Below are 20,734 nucleotides of genomic sequence, written 5' to 3'. Positions count from 1 at the left end.
TCCTGAACGCCCGATCGGTGTGCAACAAGCTTTCCGTCATCCACAACCTCTTTGTTTCCCGCTCCCTCAACCTCCTGGCGATTACGGAAACCTGGATCCAGCCCACTGACTCTACCTCCCCTGCTGCACTCTCCTACGGAGGTCTCACCTGGACCCAGTCACCCAGACCTGACGGTCGTAAAGGTGGTGGGGTTGGTCTGCTCCTGTCACCGCAGAGCACCTTCCGAGTCCTCCCAAACCCCCCCTCCCTATCCTTCTCCTCCTTCGAGGCCCACTGCGTCAGACTATTCTCCCCAACCCCCCTGAAGATTGCTGTGATATATCAGCCTCCTGGATCCATACCCCGCTTCCTGGATGACTTTTCCTCCTGGCTACCCTTCTTCCTCTCCTCTGAGCTACCCACCATCATCCTTGGGGATTTCAACATCCCTGTCAACCTCGACAACCCGGACACATCTCATCTCTTCCACTTAACCTCCTCCTTTGCACTTGCACAGTGCATACAATCCACCACCCACTCCAACGGTAATATTCTTGATCTTGTCTTCTCCAACCGCTGCGCTCCCCACAACCTCACTAACACCCCCTTCTCTCTCTCTGACCACAACCTGATTACCTTCTCTATCTCCTCATCCTCCAACGCCTACCCCTCCAAATGTCACACTACTACCAGCTGTAACCTCCGCAACCTTAACCCTGCTCCCCTCCACTCTGCAGCTGATCAACTCCATGACCGCATCCTCCCCCTGTCCTGCCCCGACTTGGCCATGACTGCCTACAACAACACGCTGTCAACAGCCCTTGACTCACTAGCGCCTTTAACCACACGCAACATCAGACCTCAACCGCTCCAGCCCTGGCAGACTGATCACACCAAAACCCTCAAATGACACAGTCGTGCCCTGGAGCGACTATGGCGCAAAACAAAATCCCAACAAGCCTTCACCCGCTACAAATCTGCCTTCCGCACCTACACCTCCTCCCTCCACGCAGCCAAACAAGCCTACTTCCTGACCCTCATCAAGACCCTCTCCTCCAATCCTCGCCGACTCTTCTCCACCTTCAACTCTCTACTCTCTCCACCCCCACCTCCACCCAGCACCTCACTCACCACCCTTGAGATTGCCAATCACTTCAAAAACAAGATTGACACAATTCGCAAGGACATTGCCGCAACTCACACGCCCTCTCAACCCATCCCCTCTCACACAGCTACCCCCTCATTCCCCCTCGACATAACCCGCTGGGACTTCGTCACTGCTCAAACTCCCTCCAACCCCGTTCCCTCTCCCACGGCCCCACCACTGCTCTGACCTCCACTTCCACCCCACCCTACATTCCTCATACTGAAGCTCTCCCAACACTCCACACCTTTGACCTTACTACCATCGAGGAAGTCTCCAAGATCCTCTCTGATGCCCGCCTCACCACCTGCCCCCTCGACCCTATCCCCTCACAACTCCTACGACCTCCCTCCCCCTCCATCCTACGCTCCCTCACCCACATCTTCAATCTCTCCCTCTCCCCAGGCACTTTCCCCTCCCCTCTGAAACATGCACACATCACCACCATACTTAAAAAGCCCTCCCTGGACCCCAATGACCCGAACAACCTCAGACCCATCTCCCTGCTCCCCTTTATATCTAAACTCCTCGAGCGCCTCGTCTACACCCGCCTATGCTCTCACCTCAACGACAACCACCTCCTTGATCCCCTACAGTCTGGCTTCCGTCCCCTACACTCCACCGAAACCGCCTTACTCAAACTCTCCAACGACCTTCTTACCGCCAGAGCTAATGGCCACTATTCAGTGCTCCTACTCCTTGACCTCTCTGCGGCCTTCGACACAGTCGACCACCCCCTCCTCCTCAAAAAACTACACTCCCTCGGCCTCAGAGATTCTGCTCTCTCCTGGCTCTCATCCTACCTGTCACAACGCTCTTTCAGCGTTACCTATAATGCTACCACCTCCCCCTCACTCCCCCTCTCTGTTGGGGTCCCTCAAGGCTCTGTCCTCGGGCCCCTTCTCTTCTCCATCTACACCTCCTCCCTTGGCCAACTCATACACTCCCACGGCTTCAACTACCACCTCTATGCCGACGACACACAAATCTATCTCTTAACCCCCCACCTCACCCCCTCGGTCTCTGCCCGAATCACACACCTACTGAGCGACATATCAGATTGGATGTCGCTCCACTTCCTTAAACTGAACCTCTCCAAAACCGAGTTTCTTGTCTTCCCCCCCAGCCCGGACCCCACCCCAGACCCCACCCCCCATTGACTTCTCCATCACATCCAACAACGCCAATATCAAACCCGCCCTGCAGGCCAGAGTACTTGGTGTCATTCTGGACTCCAACCTATCCTTCCAGCCCCAAGTCCAATCTTTAACAAACTCGTGCAGACTCCACCTCCGCAACATCGCCAAAATACGCGCGGTCCTAACCCCAGAAACCACTAAACAGCTCATCCACTCCCTCATCGTATCACGACTCGACTACTGCAACTCCCTCCTCACTGGCCTGCCTCGCCGCTGGCTATCCCCGCTTCAGTCGATCCTGAATACGGCCGCCAGACTCATTCACATTTCCAACCGCTCCGTTTACGCCACCCACCTCTGCCAATCCCTCCACTGGCTTCCGTTTGCGCAACGGATCATATTCAAAATCCTAACATTGACGTACAAAGCCGTCCACCATACTGCCCCAAACTACATCACTGACCTAATATCCAAGTACCGCCCAGCACGCACACTCCGCTCCTCACAAGACCTCCTTCTCTCTAGTTCCCTGGTCTCCTCCTCCCATGCCCGCCTCCAGGACTTCTCCAGGGTGTCACCCATCCTCTGGAACTCCCTGCCCCAACCCATCAGATTATCACCTACTCTCCTCTCCTTTAGGTGCACCCTGAAAACCCATCTCTTCAGGGAAGCCTACCCTACCCCCTGCTAACTTGACTGACCTCCTCCACTCTTCCTACCACTCCATCCCCCACAGCTATCTCCTCCTGTACCACTATCCCCTCCCTCCTAGATTGTAAGCTCCAAAGAGCAGGGCCCTCAATCCCCTCATGTTTTGCATTGTATTGGTATTGTTCTGTCACATGTTCTGTCCCCCTTTGTAATGTACAGCGCTGAGCGAACTATTGGCGCTTTGTAAATACTGTATAATAATAATAATAGTAACTGATGTGCATAACTTCTGACTGGTCTTTAAACTTCCCCAGGTTTGACACTGAACTAACACAGGCTCAAGAAGAGGCACAGAGGGAAAAGATTATAAAGGAGAAACTGAGCAGAGAAAAGGATATGCTCACTTCTGAAGTCTTCAGCCTCCGACAACAGCTGGAAGTAAGTGCGACTAATGAAATTTGTCACTACCAGTCCAATTCTTCTAAAAGGAAAAAAGGAGGTCAAAAAGGGTAAAAGTTAAAAAAGAAGCTGTCTTCAATACTCATCTTCTCTCTAAGGATGTTCCCTGCAGATGCACTGCTGTATAATTGTGCAGTACCAGTATTCTTCTGCAGTTATTATAAAAGGCACCACTCACCCAACCAGCCACCATGACCTGTGAGTGAGGATCGGCATCAGCTTGCATGTCTCTGCCAAGAAGCCACGCAGGTTGAATCCAATCCTTATTCACATGTCATGGTGGCTGGTTGGGAGAGTCGCACCTTTTCTATTTACTGCACACATTGCTCTGGATGGACATATTGACAGTCTGTCCCCCCTTCATGTGGATCATGGGAATACAATCTCTGGCTTCAAGCAGTGTTCCAAGCTTAGCCTAAGGTCGCAACCAGTATTCTTCTAGGTTGAATGACGATCATCGTCATCCAACCTACTTTCCGTGAGCTCACACTGTCATAAACACACCTCCTGGGGGCTGTCCTTATGCCAGCCTTGGCTGATGATACTCCTAGATAGGGTTGCACTCTTCCATCGTTATGTGCGTGACACACTCTCTGAGAGTAAAAACTGGCAATGACAGAGGAGAAGAGAATGAAGCTGTGACATCACAAATTTGGGCTTGGGTTACAGAACTTAAAGTCTATACGATTTGTTTTCTATTTCTTTCTGTAGCAGAGCTGTATTAATAAAACCTAGAAAAGAGACCTTGTCACTAAGCTAAAAAATGTAGGTTGAAGCACAGAAAAATAAAGTGCCTACTTGATAATTTTTCCTTTTCTATAAACATTATTTTATTACTTGCATATGCTTTTGAAGCAAATAATCCATTTACTAGCACAACCTCCTTCCTTCTTGCACTTTATAGCCCTCTCCTCTTCTGGGAGTGTCTAATTACTGTCTGTGCTGTCCTACCTGTCTCGCTCCTCCAATTTATTCATACATAATCCTTTATGTAGCAGCTGGAGGAAGAGTGAATAAGAATATTCTAAAGTGCCTCTTGAGTGATAGCTCTGAGACTGCTAGGGCTGCTGACATCACTTCCAAGATGGCGTTGGCCTGCAGCAGTCTCAGGGCTTTTGGATGTCTACACAAGGGAGGCTTTTACAGGTAAATAACATGCCTAAAATACTTTACTTTAAATGCAGATATAATTTTATGTAAAGATTGTTTCTGAAATAAATGGTTTGCAACAGGGTTTCTTTAACCGCTTGCCGCCCTGCCACTGTGTATATACGTGTGCAGGGCGGCAGTGGAGCGCAAAACCACGTTTTAAAACGGGTTCCGCGCTCCCGACACTTTCGCCGGCAGGGGGCGCGCTCCCGCCGACCCGCGGGTGACACTATTTGATCCAGGAGGGATCAATAGTTAGATTTCAGCCAGTGATTTCTGGCTGAAATCACATGATCGGTCTCTGTCCTATCCTGTCCTGTGTTGACATACACAGGGCAGGATATGATGTCATTCTTCTCTGCCTGGACACATTCCGTTCCAGACAGAGAAGAAGACATCCAAAAAGTGAGTACACAAGCACTACACTACAGTTAGAACACTCTAGGACACATTTAACCCCCTGATCGCCCCCCCCCCCCTCCCCCCTCCAGTTAACCCTTCACTGCCCTGTCACCAGTGTTACTGATCAGTGAAGCGATTTTTACTGATCAGTGTCGCTGGCGACTTCCAATAGAGTTAGCGCCCCTCCCAGATAGCGCCAGATTGCCCGCCAGTACACCAGTAATCCCGTTTAACCCCTTGATCGCCCCCCTCGCTCCAGTTAACCCCTTCACTGCCCTGTCACCCAGTGTCACTGAGCAGTGAACCAATTTTTACTGATCACTGTATCAGTGTCGCTGGCGACTTCCGATAGAGTTAGCGCCCCTCCCAGATAGCGCCAGTTTGCCCGCCAGTACACCAGTAATCCCGTTTAACCCCTTGATCGCCCCCCTCCTCCAGTTAACCCCTTCACTGCCCTGTCACCCAGTGTCACTGATCAGTGAACCAATTTTTACAGATCACTGTATCAGTGTCGCTGGCGACTTCCGATAGAGTTAGCGCCCCTCCCAGATAGCGCCAGATTGCCCGCCAGTACACCAGTAATCCCGTTTAACCCCTTGATTGCCCCCCCCCCCCTCCAGTTAACCCCTTCACTGCCCTGTCACCCAGTGTCACTGATCAGTGAACCAATTTTTACTGATCACTGTATCAGTGTTGCTGGCGACTTCCGATAGAGTTAGCGCCCCTCCCAGATAGCGCCAGTTTGCCCGCCAGTACACCAGTAATCCCGTTTAACCCCTTGATCGCGCCCCCCCCCCCAGTTAACCCCTGCACTGCCCTGTCACCAGTGTCACTGATCGGTGAACCAATTTTTACTGATCACTGTATCAGTGTCGCTGGCGACTTCCGATAGAGTTAGCGCCCCTCCCAGATAGCGCCAGATTGCCCGCCAGTACACCAGTAATCCCGTTTAACCCCTTGATCACCCCCCCCCCCCTCCAGTTAACCCCTTCCCTGCCCTGTCACCAGTGTCACTGATCAGTGAACCAATTTTTACTGATCACTGTATCAGTGTCGCTGGCGACTTCCGATAGAGTTAGCGCCCCTCCCAGATAGCGCCAGTTTGCCCGCCAGTACACCAGTAATCCCGTTTAACCCCTTGATTGCCCCCCCCCAGTTAACCCATTCACTGCCCTGTCACCAGTGTCACTGATCAGTGAACCGATTTTTACTGATCACTGTATCAGTGTCGCTGGCGACTTCCGATAGTGTTAGCGCCCCTCCCAGATAGCGCCAGATTGCCCGCCAGTACACCAGTAATCCCGTTTAACCCCTTGATCACCCCCCCCCCTCCAGTTAACCCCTTCACTGCCCTGTCACCAGTGTCACTGATCAGTGAACCAATTTTTACTGATCACTGTATCAGTGTCGCTGGCGACTTCCGATAGAGTTAGCGCCCCTCCCAGATAGCGCCAGTTTGCCCGACAGTACACCAGTAATCCCGTTTAACCCCTTGATTGCCCCCCCCCCCCAGTTAACCCATTCACTGCCCTGTCACCAGTGTCACTGATCAGTGAACCGATTTTTACTGATCACTGTATCAGTGTCGCTGGCGACTTCCGATAGTGTTAGCGCCCCTCCCAGATAGCGCCAGATTGCCCGCTAGTGCACCAGAAATCCCATTTAACCCCTTGATCGCCCCCCCCCCCAGTTAACCCCTTCACTGCCCTGTCACCAGTGTCATTGATTACAGTGAACAGATTTTTACTGATCACTGTATTAGTGTCACTGGTGACTTCCGATAGTGTTAGCGCCCCTCCTAGATAGCGCCAGTTTGCCCGCTAATGCACGGGATTTTTTTTACCAAAAACATGTAGCAGAATACATTTTGGCTTAAATTTATGACTAACTTTGAGTTTACAATATATTTTTTATAGCTGAAAGTAGAAAATATTGTTATTTTTTTAAATTTTTGTGGTTTTTTGTTTATAGCGCAAAAAATAAAAAGCGCACAGGTGATCAAATACCACCAAAAGAAAGCTCTATTTGTGTGAAAAAAAGGACGTAATTTTCGTTTGGATTCAGCATTGCATGACCGTGCAATTATCATTTGAGTTAGTGCAGCGCTGTATAGCAAAGAAAGGCATAAATTACAGTATCTATACCATAGTTTGTAGACGCTATAACTTTCACACAAAGCAATCAATATACACTTATTGGGATTTTTTTTACCAAAAACATGTAGCAGAATACATTTTGGCTTAAATTTATGACTAACTTTGAGTTTACGATATATTTTTTATAGCTGAAAGTAGAAAATATTGTTTTTTTTCAAAATTTTTGTGGTTTTTTTGTTTATAGCGCAAAAAATAAAAAGCGCACAGGTGATCAAATACCACCAAAAGAAAGCTCTATTTGTGTGAAAAAAAGGACGTAAATTTTGTTTGGGTACAGCATTGCATGACCGCGCAATTATCATTTGAATTAGTGCAGCGCCAAACAGCAAAAAAAGGCCTGGTCATTAAGGGGGGTAAATCCTCTGGGGCTCAAGTGGTTAAAGAAAACACCACATTCATTAAGGAACTGATATAATTTTAGGGGTTACAAAAGTAATACTTTCTCTGCTAATAAAATTCCCTTTTATAATAAGCCTGCAAACAAATTTACTAAGGTTAAAAAAAAGTCTACATTTGCATGCATTTCTGGCTTAGTGACTCAAAGCACTGAAGCCAAATGGTCGCTGGTGACAGCCAGGCAACTCTTAGTTAAAAATGAAAGTCAGAAATGGGAAGAATTGTTCAGGATACAAAGGAAAACCCATAGGTAACCACAAGAAAAATACAGGCTGCGATGTATATGACAACTCAAAGCATCCGTATTAAATCTTTATTTGCTACAAGGTGATGCCAGATAAAAACTGCTTACATGTTTCGACCATTCGTTTGTATCTGGCATGAGTGACTAAGAGGACACTTGGAGCCTGAGTACCATATTTGCAGACTCCAGACTTGGAATTATTGGGACCCTGATGTGAGCACTTTTTTTCTTATTCATATAGTTCTTTTATGTATATTTTTTGTTTTTGGAGCTGGAGCTCTCCCTAAAACATACAATAGTATACCGCTAAAGAGCCAATCATATTCATTTGTACAAATTGGCACCTTTATCTTGCAGACCTCCTCCCAGTAAGGTTTTCTGCAGCAGTCCAGGAATTAGTAGCCATTTGTTACTTTAAAAGGCTCTGTTTCATTTCTAAACACTTGCACTGCATGGCGTGCTTATCTCAGCGGGATAACATTTTATTCTCTCTTCCACCAGCTTAAACTTCTTTAAAATCAATAAGCCAGTGCTTTCTTGTAATTTTGCCTTTTTTTCCTACCTACGCTGATATTTGTTTCATCTGAAACAAGCCACTTTTTTCAATAGCAGTCCTGTCAGTTGTTGGTGCTTTTACATGTCTGGATTAAGGTTCACTATATATGTACATTGTTTTTTTTTGCACTTCTTGCTGTAGAAAGGCAAATATTTACATGTTTGAGCCTTAAAGTATCTAATACATATACATTTCTTGACCAGGAGAAAGACTCAGAAATCGCAGTCTTGACACACAAGGTTGAGCAGTTGGAGGCAGAACTTCAGGACCTTTCATCACAGGAGTCCAAGGATGAAGCTTCACTAGCAAAGGTCAAGAAACAACTGCGAGACTTAGAAGCTAAAGTTAAAGACCAAGAGGAAGAATTGGATGAACAAGCTGGAACCATACAAATGCTGGAGCAGGTATGGGAGTTTGAATTTTATAGTCAGGAAGGATACTTTAGTAGTACAAACACAGAGGTATATTTGAAAATTAGTGATTGTAACATTTAACGAACATTCTTTGAAGTGGTATCTCCCTGGTGCACTTCTTTCAAAATGTGTCTGTAAGGTCCTTCCTTCAAAAATGTATATTTCAGATTATGCGGGCCACAGCAAATTTAAATATCCAGTGCTTTCAGCGTGAGTGTTCATCATAAAATCTATGACAGGAAGGCAGCCATAGAGTCGCACATTCCTCTAAAACACTTGCTATATTTTGACGAACACAGCAGAAGAGTGAGAGAGTAGAGCATGACACTGCTTAAATATTTACATGGAAATCCCAATATATTTTTTAATACTACTTTTATATGCTACCTAAATGATTGATTGAATTCCATTATTTTCCTAGAACAGTTGAGCAATAATAAAACAAAGTATCTGCCTGTCTCAATTCATTCCAAAATTAATGTGGTTTACTCCAAATTTTATGATAGTGGGCAAAGCCATCCAAAGCTTGTCCCTTGGCCACATATATCTGTGCCTTTAAACCAACAGTTCGTGATGTACCATTTGCCCCTGAATTGTTGAAAGTGAGACATGCCTATACATTCTGTTTTCATTAGATATTATTGTGCTACCTGGTTTAATAGAAGATTTTTTGGTTCCTTTTAGATCACGTCACTTTTAACTTGTCTGGTTATACTTTCCCTTGTATTTGGCTTGTTAATATTGCTAATTGTCTAGTGGTGACAACCACCCCTTCTAACACTTCTGATAACATTTTATTCTGTTAGGCTTTTGGCATGATTTTGGAGTGTGTCTGCAGGCATTTGTATCCATTCAGCCAAAAGAGCATTTGTGAGGGCAGGTACTGATGTTGAATGAAAAGACCTAGCTTGCAGTTACAGTTTCAGTGTACACTCGACGTTTAACCACATCCCGACCGCCCTATAGCAGATATACTGCTACTTGGTGGCAGGGGTGCACAAAATCACGTATATATATACGTGATTTTGTATTTCCGGGTAGGGAGCACACGCCCTACCCGCGTCGCCGTCAATCATCGGGTCCCAGCTAGTGATTACACGCCAACGCCTGGTGATTACCGAGGATCTCCGATGGGGAGGAGGGCTACTTTGTTTACGAACAGTTCTCCTCCCTGTCGGCTCGGGCACACTGCTCTGGATGGCTGTGCACAGCACAGCCATCCAGAGCAGTGTGCTTACAGTGAAGCACCAACACACCGCCCCCCAGTAAGACACTCCCAACACACAGTTAACCCTTTGATCACCCCTCATGTTAACTCCTTCCTGCCCGGTGCCCTTAGTACAGTGTCAGTGCTTTTTTTTTTTTTCTCTTTTTTAGCACTGATCACTGTATTGGTGTCACTGGGGATGTCAGTGACACCAAGTTGGTGTCACTGATCGCCATCATTACTAGTAAGAAAATTTTTTTTCCAGTATATATACCACCATTTGTAAACACTATAAATTTCACGTAAACTAATAAACCAATTAATTTACACGTATTGGGATTTTTTTTTAGCAAAGACATGTAGCAGAATACATTTTGGTGTAAATTTATGCCGAAATTTGATTTTTTAACATTTTTTTACTAGACATGTTTAATAGCAAAGAGTCAAAAATTTTGTGCTTTTTTCTCAAAATTGTTGGTCTATTTTTTTTTTTGTAGCGCAAAAAATAAAAACCTCACAAGCAGTCAAATACCTCCGAAAGTAAACTAAATTTGTGGGGAAAAAAGGACGTAAAATTCATTTGGGTGCAGCGTTGCATGACCACGCAATTGTCAGTTAAAGTAACGCAGCGTCGTAACGCAAAAAATGGCCTGGTCAGGAAGGGGGGTAAATCCTCAGGAGTGCAAATGGTTAATGGGACTGGGGATGGGGCTTTGTGCAGGCCACTTGAGTTCCTCCACACATAACTTGTCAAACCATGTTTATATGGAGCTAAATTTATTCACACTGTGCTGGAACGCAAATAGCCATTCCCAAACTGCTGCCACAAGGTTGGAAGCACACAATAGTCTAAAGTATCTTTGTTTGCTGTAACTTTAACAGTACCCTCCACTGAAAACACCTGAAACCAATTATGTGGAGGCTTGTGTGCTTTCATATAAGTGATCTAATTCCAGTGGCTACTGGGAACAATTTCCAATTTTTGCCCTAGTTTTTATGCATGAGCCCTAGTCGGTCTAGCTTAGGGTATAGCCTACACTCTCTAGCTTATCATAAATTTCTAAGCCTCTGGAAAAGCATTTCTCTGTTCCTGCTAATGGTGTTGAACTGAAGCTTGCACTTACTTTGTTTTCAATGTGTATTTACATTACAGAAGTAATGATGTATGCCTGGCACATTAGAGAGTAGTATACTGCCATTCCCAGGAAATCAACTTTTACTTTCGTGGCACTTTTTCTTATAATACAGTCATTTTGTGTAAACAGACCGTCTGGATCATTGTGCTTGATGCTTTGAAGAAAATTACAGCTTACTGGGATAGATGAGGGATTCGAATAAGTATTTAAATAGAGATATTGGGAAGGATTTTACTACAGCAGGCAAAGTGCTGAATACCAATTAAATGCGGTATTAGTCACAGAATAAAATCATTCCTGGAAGGGAAAAAAAACACATGGCATTAAATGGGCATTTCTCAGCATGTCATTCAGTCTCATTGCTTTAATTATAAGATTACGTCCATTTTCATTTATGGATAGAGATAAGTTTCTGTTGATTTAAACTATTTAAAATATTTGTTTTTCTCCTAATTCAGTGTTGGCCATGCACTAGCAGGGCTGGATCTTCCTACTACTTTTTGTGTGTCCCCAGTAGGAGGATGTCAGCATGCAGTCTATGCTCCTGCTCCTGTTACTGAATCCATTGGAATGGAGTGACATCACTTGGATTGTAATTGATGCAGTAGTTGAGTGAACCTAGGGTATTTAGGTAGATTAAATCTTGTTTGGATGCAGTTGGCCCATAAAGGTGGTTGATGGTTTTGAGACCAAAAGGACCCCATGATTTGTCTTTAGTATCTTCCGACTGTCATTTTTGCAATATCTGTTGTATTGGCTTCTCAAACTAGCACCAGATTTGGGCCATGTATGACCTACTGTAGGTTGTGTGTATGCAAGCAGCTCTTTTTTCACTTTTCATTTTTTCCTGAAATGATTGCAGACATTTTCAATCATTTCATCTGTAACTTCTCTCACCTGTGCTCCTCATCCTTGTCAAGAGCATCTCTGCATTGTCACAGGTGGTGCTCTAATTACCTCTTTTATGGGGCTTTGGCTTTGTCCTTTAAAATGCAGCAAAATGCAGCATCAACCGAATGACTATATACAGTTTGAATACCTATTAAGGTTTTACCTGCAAATGTAACATAATGCTCATACTTTTATGATCCGTTCAGTCTTGGCGGGTTACATATGGGCAGTATCATATTTCAGAGCATTGACTTTGGCCAGTGCCCCTCCTCCTGCCGTTAGGGGACATTCACCACTGATGGGTTTTACCTTACACACTCTCTCTGAAGGGGAAAACTAAAGTCTGTGGTAAAACATTAACAGGTCCATGTGTGGGACAATAAGAAATAGATTGTGTGAATAAGTTTTACAATGTGAGGATAATGAGGAACAAATGGGATCCCCTTCATTTGTCACAAGGTGCCTTTGCATCTTTATGCCTTTCATATGCATTTTGGGAAGTTGACATAAATAGGCCTGCTTCTTCTAATCTGCCCAGCCTACCTTCTTCGCTTCCCAGAAAACAAGGTTTTATTAAAGTGCATCCCAGCATCTGATATTGGCATTGTTAAATTCATGCATAATCCAGCAGTAAGCTTGAAAACTGCTTGAACATCTGTTCCAAATACTGCACTAAGTGGGAAAGTGAAATTCTGAGGAATGCCTATTTTCATGTAACTACATCAGTGGGCAAGCAGCTCCAAGCAGGATGGAAGTGTTGTGTGAGGAGGAATATTAAAATATGGTTTCAGTGTGTTGGGAACAGCCCATGGTGTCTTGGTGGGTTACACTAAAGTAGTGAAGGTAGTGCATTCTGTTTCTGCATAACCAGGGTCATAAATAAGGTGGGTTCAGGGGGGTTTAAACCACCTCAAAGTGCCCATCAATGGGGCAGAAGCTAGGCTAGTGTAGTCTTTCATCTGCGAGAGCCGCACACACCATCTCCTTTGTGCTTCATTGTAAACCAACAAGCCGCCGGGACACAGGAGAGCCTAGGTGATGTCATGATTGAGGGTCTTATGAGGAAGCTTCAGCTACCCATTGGCTGAGAAAGCAGGGCATGGGGCAGCCTGTAGGCTGAAGGATGCCATGCCTCACACTGCCTCCCCAGCCAAAGGGTACAATTAGTGCCTATCTGCATTTGTTAGAAGTGCCTGCCTGTACAGTACATAGTCCCCCCTTTAATAACAGTCACTGTAATGCCTCCTATGTTCCTGTCCTTTTAACAGGGTGACCACAACCTGACACTTTTGCAGCATACAGTGATCATGGAATATGGGTGGCATTACAATGACTGTTATTAGGCTTGGTTCACACTAGCCAAAGCTCTGAAAAATGATCTGTGGTGGATCACCTTTCAGAGTATGGCTAAGCGATTACGGTCAGCTGTTCAGGAGGTGGTCCTGTGTCCCCTGAATGTCTGCTTTTTTTTTTTTTGCCAGTTTGGCAGATTATAATTGTGCCAATGCACTGCAAACTGCGAGCCAAGTGTTTTTCTTGCAGTTGTGGCGTGGCCCTATTGACTTGAATGGCCGAGTTTGGTAGGCAACTCGACATGCCACCTTAAATTTTTTTCAGCCATGAGGCAAAACATCGGCCACAGTATGTGAATAGCCTCCTCCAGCTGTATTTTAGATTTTAATTGGTTGGCCAGGGGTCAGAAAAACTGGGGCTTAGCCACCTGTTTTAATGCCCCCCCACCCCCCGATTGTCCATGCGAAAGAGTCCTTAAAGTATTACTAAACCCACAACAGTAAAATCAGTCTGTATAAGCAGTAAAGCATGCTTGTTATACTCACTGTAGAATCTAAGGGATTAACCCTCTGCATTGTGTAAAAACTCTGTTTGATTCTGACTTCTCTGATCCTCCCCTTCTTCCAGTGTCCCCCTCTTATCTCCTGATAAGAAATTATGCTTAGTTTGGTGTCTATTGCAGGAGAGCACATTTCCTGTATGACCGGAGCTAGGCCGGTCACATGGCATGGCCAATCAGTGCTGGCCGGAAAGGGGGTCAGGGGTCAGTGAGGATTACAGGTGACAGAGGAGAGTGAAGTCTCCTCCTACAAGAATATTCAGCATTTGGCTGGCCACATCTATATGTCGTGTGATCGCTGCATTCTGCTCTTAAGTAAAGGTAGATGGCGGTTTCATTCTAATTTAAAAAATGCATTTGTATTTTATTTGTGCTGCAGGAGTGTTGATCCATTAGTTTTAAAATCACTTTAAAAGGGCAACATTATCTGTCTGCAAGTGCTGGCCCTTTAAAGACCTGTAGATGACCATACATTTTGAGCTTTATACTCTCCTGACCCCTGCACTCTTTATATTGCATATTCCTGACCCCAGCATTCTAAGTGTTATGCAATCCTGACCCCTGCACTCTGTGCATTACACACTCATGAGCCCTGCACTCTGTACATTACATACACCTGTACTCTATATATTACATACTTCTGATCCTTCAACTCTGTACGTAGGCTTGAGTTTTGAGCCACTCTCACTGTTAATGTAATTTTGCCTTCGGCCACTCTTATGTTTCACACTTGTTTGCCCATCAAAGGGATTTGCTGTTGCCAGTAGAGTTCTGCCTAAAGAGCATTGCATATGCTAGGCTGTATATGACGTACACCTGACCCTGCAATATTTATGTTATATTGTACAACAGATGCTGATTACTTAGTAGCCATTGTTGATAAACTTCTTCTTAAGTGGGCTATGTGCAGAAAAGCATATGCAATGGTAGTTTCATATTTTACAAATCAATGTGCTGAGGTTTGTACATGTCTGTTAGACTCTTGGTTCTAGCACAGCAATTAAAACATATTTTTTTGGATACAAGAACTGTGGCACATGTTGCCATGTATACTGGGAGTAACATCCCTCCCACTGTTAGCGCAGCTTTTCTACACCCACAATGTGTCACAGGGTGGCAGCCGCACTGCCCAAGTGTTGTCGTCTGGGTACCCGAAGCTGACCGGGGAGGGTCAACCTCGGGTATTTTTTTCCCTGGGGGGGGGGGCGCCAGGAAAAAACATTATCTACCTGGGTATTACAATGATATAAATTGCTTTGATGGAAAACCTTCAGCTTGACTTTAGGTCCACTTTAAGTGCAGCCTAGCAGTTAGCTAGCAAACCCAGCATTCTCGCTTGTGGCAACTCAGTAAAACAATGCAGTTATACTCTAATTATCTAATCTGAAAACTGTAACTTTTTGAACCATACATGAAATAAAATGAAAAATGATTTCTGTATTTGCCTAGAGTTGTTTTTAAAGTTATTTCATAACTCCCAGGTTTACATTAAAATATAGACTTTTAATGAGCATGTTGGAACCACAAATAATTTCTAAGGTGCGAGGAGAAGCTTTAATCTTACTGTATAAATCTTCCTTTCTCGCTGTAGCACAGGTATAGGAGGAAAGAGGAGAGAATTGCACAAACTTCTCAGTAAGAGTCTATATCCTGGCTGCTGTAACAGTCTCTGTAGAGTAAAAGGAAAAAATCCCCACAATTGGAGAATTCATGCCCTTGTTCATCGGATGGGCTGCCGCCTCTCATTGCTGTTCTTCGGCCATTTCCTATATATCTTCCTCCTGGTAGCTGTAAAAGTTAAAGAAGTGCCATTAGCTGTCCGCACATCAAGGAGCAATTGCCGAGTCAGCGACTGGGCCAGAGAGATGAATGGTCATCAAGAGACTTGCTTGGCCTCCGTTCCTATACCCTCAGCACTTAGTGCTCTCTGCTCACTGCTTATATCATCTCTTTGTAGGAAATGTGGCTTGGGGCCTGTGAGACGACATTTTGCATGCACCACTCAGGGCCTCTCACTCTATCTCAGTGCACACTGGGGTATTCCTTGTAGATATAGTCTTTTCCTTTTCATGGATCCTTCCAAGCTTACCGAGCAGTTACATAAATATCTATCTCTTGTGTGGATGATTGATTGACAATAAGCTCTGCTTGTAATACCGATGCAGGGTTTCAAAGCACAGACTACAGAGTCCTGCTGAATTGCTTTAGATCTGTGTGGCCATTTTCAGGCCTGATCAGATACGTTGTGCAAAGAGGACTGGAGTCCTGTGGCGTGACCCCCAAAATGAGAGTCTCTGTTATGTTCTGATGGCAGGTACTCTTTAACCAATTTGCGTAAAAACTTTTTTTTTTTTAAATAGAAAAGAGCTAGTGTGGCTCTTGCAAGGGTGAAGGGTGACATCAAGCAGCCAGTTACACAGGCATGTCTGGATCACAAGTGGTTTAGGAACATCTATTCCGCACTTGTACCTCTAAGGGCTTGAGAGTAGTTGGATACATGACAGACAATGGAGCTACAGACCGACAGAGGGTTTAATTTGCCAGCATGCTGACCTTTTTAGAAGATTGTTTTTCAAAATAGAAGGAACTTCTTTTCCGGGATATCAAGGTACAATGTGATAGACTACATACAGTCAGGTCCATAAATATTGGGATGTCAACACAATTCTAACATTTTTGGCTCTATACACCACCACAATGGATTTGAAATGAAACGAACAAGATGTGCTTTAACTGCAGACTGTCCGCTTTAATCTGAGGGTATTTACATCCAACACAGGTGAACGGTGTAGGAATTACAACAGTTTGCATATGTGCCTCCCACTTGTTAAGGGACCAAGCGTAATGGGACAATTGGCTTCTCAGCTGTTCCATGGCCAGGTGTGTGTTATTCCCTCATTATCCCAATTACAATGAGCAGATAAAAGGTCCAGAGTTCATTTCAAGTGTGCTATTTGCATTTGGAATCTGTTGCTGTCACCTCTCAAGATGAGATCCAAAGAGCTGTCACTATCAGTGAAGCAAGCCATCATTAGGCTGAAAAAACGAAACAAACCCATCAGAGAGATAGCAAAAACATTAGGCGTGGCCAAAACAACTGTTTGGAACATTCTTAAAAAGAAGGAACGCACTGGTGAGCTCAGCAACACCAAAAGACCTGGAAGACCACGGAAAACAACTGTGGTGGATGAGCGAAGAATTCTTTCCCTGGTGAAGAAAACACCCTTCACAACAGTTGGCCAGATCAAGAACACTCTCCAGGAGGTAGGTGTATGTGTGTCAAAGTCAACAATCAAGAGAAGACTTCACCAGAGTGAATACAGAGGGTTCACCACAAGATGTAAAGCATTGGTGAGCCTCAAATACAGGAAGGCCAGATTAGAGACGTCTAAATCTAGACATCTAAAAAAGCCTTCACAGTTCTGGAACAACATCCCATGGACAGATGAGACCAAGATCAACTTGTACCAGAGTGATGGGAAGAGAAGAGTATGGAGAAGGGAAGGAACTGCTCATGATCCTAAGCATACCACCTCATCAGTGAAGCATGGTGGTGGTAGTGTCATGGCGTGGGCATGTATAGCTGCCAATGGAACTGGTTCTCTTGTATTTATTGATGATGTGACTGCTGACAAAAGCAGCAGGATGAATTCTGAAGTGTTTCAGGCAATATTATCTGCTCATATTCAGCCAAATGCTTCAGAACTCATTGGACGCTGCTTCACAGTGCAGATGGAAAATGACCCAAAGCATACTGCAAAAGCAACCAATGAGTTTTTTAAGGGAAAGAAGTGGAATGTTATGCAATGGCCAAGTCAATCACCTGACCTGAATCCGATTGAGCATGCATTTCACTTGCTGAAGACAAAACTGAAGGGAAAATGCCCCAAGAACAAGCAGGAACTGAAGACAGTTGCAGTAGAGGCCTGGCAGAGCATCACCAGGGATGAAACCCAGTGTCTGGTGATGTCTATGCGTTCCAGACTTCAGGCTGTAATTGACTGCAAAGGATTTGCAACCAAGTATAAAAAAGTGAAAGTTTGATTTATGATTATTATTCTGTCCCATTACTTTTGGTCCCTTAACAAGTGGGAGGCACATATGCAAACTGTTGTAATTCCTACACCGTTCACCTGATTTGGATGTAAATACCCTCAAATTAAAGCTGACAGTCTGCAGTTAAAGCACATCTTGTTAATTTCATTTCAAATCCATTGTGGTGGTGTATAGAGCCAAAAAAATTTAGAATTGTGTCGATGTCCCAATATTTATGGACCTGACTGTAGATGGCAAGTGTGGCTAACCAGAAATAGGCTGTAGGCACACCTGAGCTAGTTTTTATGTTTCTTTTTCTCTTTTTGAGTGTTTGTTCAGGCATGTTTGCAGGATTTTTTTTCACATTTTTGGGGGATTTTTTTCTAATTATTTTAGCGAATGTTACTAGGAGAAAAAAAAGCAAGACACCCGTTTTTCAAACATTCCCATTGAAGCCTATTGGGGCCACAAACTCTTGGCTACAGGCTTCAAGGGACATTATTATCAAGTGTGACCAGGCACAATTTAAAACCATGGTATTTTGGATGTTCAGCGTTTTGGACCTTGGAGCTGCAAAAGGCACAGGTGTGAAACGAGCCACACAGATAGTTTCTTAGTGAAGGTTATTCACATGTATGTGTTTCAGTTATGTTTTCAGCTGTTTGCGTGGAGTCCAACATTAGCAAGTACTGTCACACTACAGAAAATAGGAGAAATGTACATGTTTTTCCCGAACATAATTTTGCATGTTGGGCAGATTTTATGTAGGATCTGCACTTGAACTGTGTTTACTTGTGGGGTGCTTGTATGTCTCTCTGTGCAAATACGGACAATGCCAACATGATACTGGGTCAGACATAGAAATGGGTTCTGGCTGTGTATTGTTGATGGTTAAAATAAATCTGAATATATTTGGCATAAATTAAATAATTTGCTGTTTATTTTTAGTCCAAATTGCGTTTGGAGATGGAGATGGAACGACTCCGGCAGTCACACTCCAAGGAATTGGAGAACAAAGATGATGAAGTGGAGGAGATTCGACAGTCTTGTCAGAAAAAGGTAATATTGCTAGTCGTTATATTTGTAGCCAAATATTACAGGTTGACATAACCTGCCTGTCACGGATAAAATCACCGATAGTATATTGTGGGTCATGGGTAAAAAATGGGCATGGTACTTCAGGTCATACAGGCTGGAGCAGAACTTCAATAAAGCAAATAACTGTGTTTTAGTTGGAAGGTGCCATAATAGCACATTACTCTACATGCTTATGCTATAGACACACAGTGTTAATGATACAATCTTGCTCATGTTACATTTGTAATGTTTTTACTTTAAATTTCTGACATCTAAAACTGCATAATTAAATGTTGTCAGAAGACCTCTTAAGATGGCTATAAAATGCATTAATTGTGCACACAAGGTGCAGTTTGTCTACAGCTCCTATTGCAAGCAATGTGGAAGGGCTTTTCTTAACCCCATCTGCTGTTCATAATTCTTAGTTTCCATAGTGGTCTATTAATTAGGATCAAACTATGATTTCTACTGTCGTGTCATTACACTGTTCCCCCTGACATTTCCTCGATTTCTTTCTTTTAATAGCTGAAACAGATGGAAGTTCAATTAGAGGAGGAATATGAGGACAAACAGAAGGTGCTAAGAGAGAAGAGAGATCTGGAGAGCAGATTAAATTCTGTTAGTGAACAGGTATGGTGAAGAAGAAACAGTAGAGCTGACAGTGCAAGTTCTAGCATTAAGTCATCCAGTGCTAGGCCAGTGCCTGGCTTTTTTGTACCTTAATTCATATTGTTTCATGACCCCAGGTCAGCCATCGTGACTTTGAAACTGAGAAACGTCTGAGAAAAGATCTCAAGAGAACCAAAGCTCTTCTTGCTGATGCGCAGATTATGCTGGACCACTTAAAGAACAATGCCCCCAGCAAGCGTGAGATTGCCCAGCTAAGAAGCCAGGTATGTGCCTTCTCAAAATATTGATGTGTCAGGCTTGTACATTAGCATAGTGTCCACAAGTCTATTCAATAACTGTGTTTGGAAGAGGTCTTTTCATTCGTAAATGTAGGATTCAAACTTTAATGTGATGTCCAGAGTTTTGTTTTTTTTTTTCCTAAAGCTCTGTTTGCTATTACCTAAAAGGAGAAGTAGGACAAAAGCTGTTTTGACCCTACTTCTCCTGTACGTCACAGGAGTGCACTTAGTTTTGCACTCATGTGGCCTGTATTCAGCTGACAGTGGGCTAAAGTCTGCTGTCTGCTGATGTCACTCAGCTTATCCAGACTTTGGAAGGATCCTGACTTTGATGTCGGGATCCACCTAGATGTCTGACCAGTAGCTGGCTCAGCCTCTCAGCACGCTGCTGAAAGCCTGAGCCAGCTGCTGAAGCCCCTCCACCGCTCAGTGTTCCAGTGAATGCTGGAGGGGTGAGCAAAGTGATGGTGACTGGCATTCACTGGCTCTCTGCTTATTGAAGACTGAGAACAGAGCAATCAGTGGTCTTTAATTGCTCAGTTCTCTGTCTTAGAGGAGGTGGAGGACAAATACACCACCTAGGTGAGTATGATTGATTGATATTTTTTTCTAAATAACTGTTCTGGACTCACAGCAACCCTTTGTGTATGAAAGCCATTGCTTCATATTTTACAGAAATGATACTTGATAAATCTGTTTTGGATGTATTTTTATTGTAAACTGAGATTTATGGGTGCCCAGGAAGATCCTAAGGTGCAACTGGCATGACTATATTAATTATGTTTTAAATAAGGTATACATCTCTATTTTGGGATTCATAAAGCAGTGTGATTCTAAAAACAGATATGCAAATACTTCCTCTTTCATTAACAAAGCAGCAGCATCACTCTTTGTAAGGAAAGCAACCGGGCTCATATATTCTGGTGGTGTGCATTTACC

At 44.2% G+C, this 20,734-nt stretch overlaps 1 protein-coding gene across 17 annotated transcripts in view; it reads left to right on the top strand.

The window, feature by feature from the left end:
• The window catches only part of MYO18A (myosin XVIIIA), a 462,365-nt gene that overhangs the window by 354,874 nt on the left and 86,757 nt on the right, over window positions 1–20,734 (top strand). For all 17 annotated transcript variants that reach the window (XM_089683011.1, XM_089683012.1, XM_089683010.1 and 14 more), the window contains 5 exons: window positions 3,229–3,352; window positions 8,480–8,680; window positions 18,759–18,869; window positions 19,413–19,517; window positions 19,634–19,780. In XM_089683011.1, the coding sequence (XP_089539137.1) occupies window positions 3,229–3,352; window positions 8,480–8,680; window positions 18,759–18,869; window positions 19,413–19,517; window positions 19,634–19,780 (688 nt within the window). The remainder of the gene's footprint in view (window positions 1–3,228; window positions 3,353–8,479; window positions 8,681–18,758; window positions 18,870–19,412; window positions 19,518–19,633; window positions 19,781–20,734) is intronic.

The sequence above is a fragment of the Staurois parvus genome, unplaced genomic scaffold (genome assembly GCF_062004578.1).
Source record: "Staurois parvus isolate SC_StPar_1 unplaced genomic scaffold, SC_StPar_1.0 ptg000299l, whole genome shotgun sequence".
NCBI classification, from domain to species: Eukaryota; Metazoa; Chordata; class Amphibia; order Anura; family Ranidae; genus Staurois; species Staurois parvus.
The sequence above is the reverse complement of the archived record's forward strand: the minus strand, read 5'-3'. Positions and strand labels throughout refer to the sequence as shown.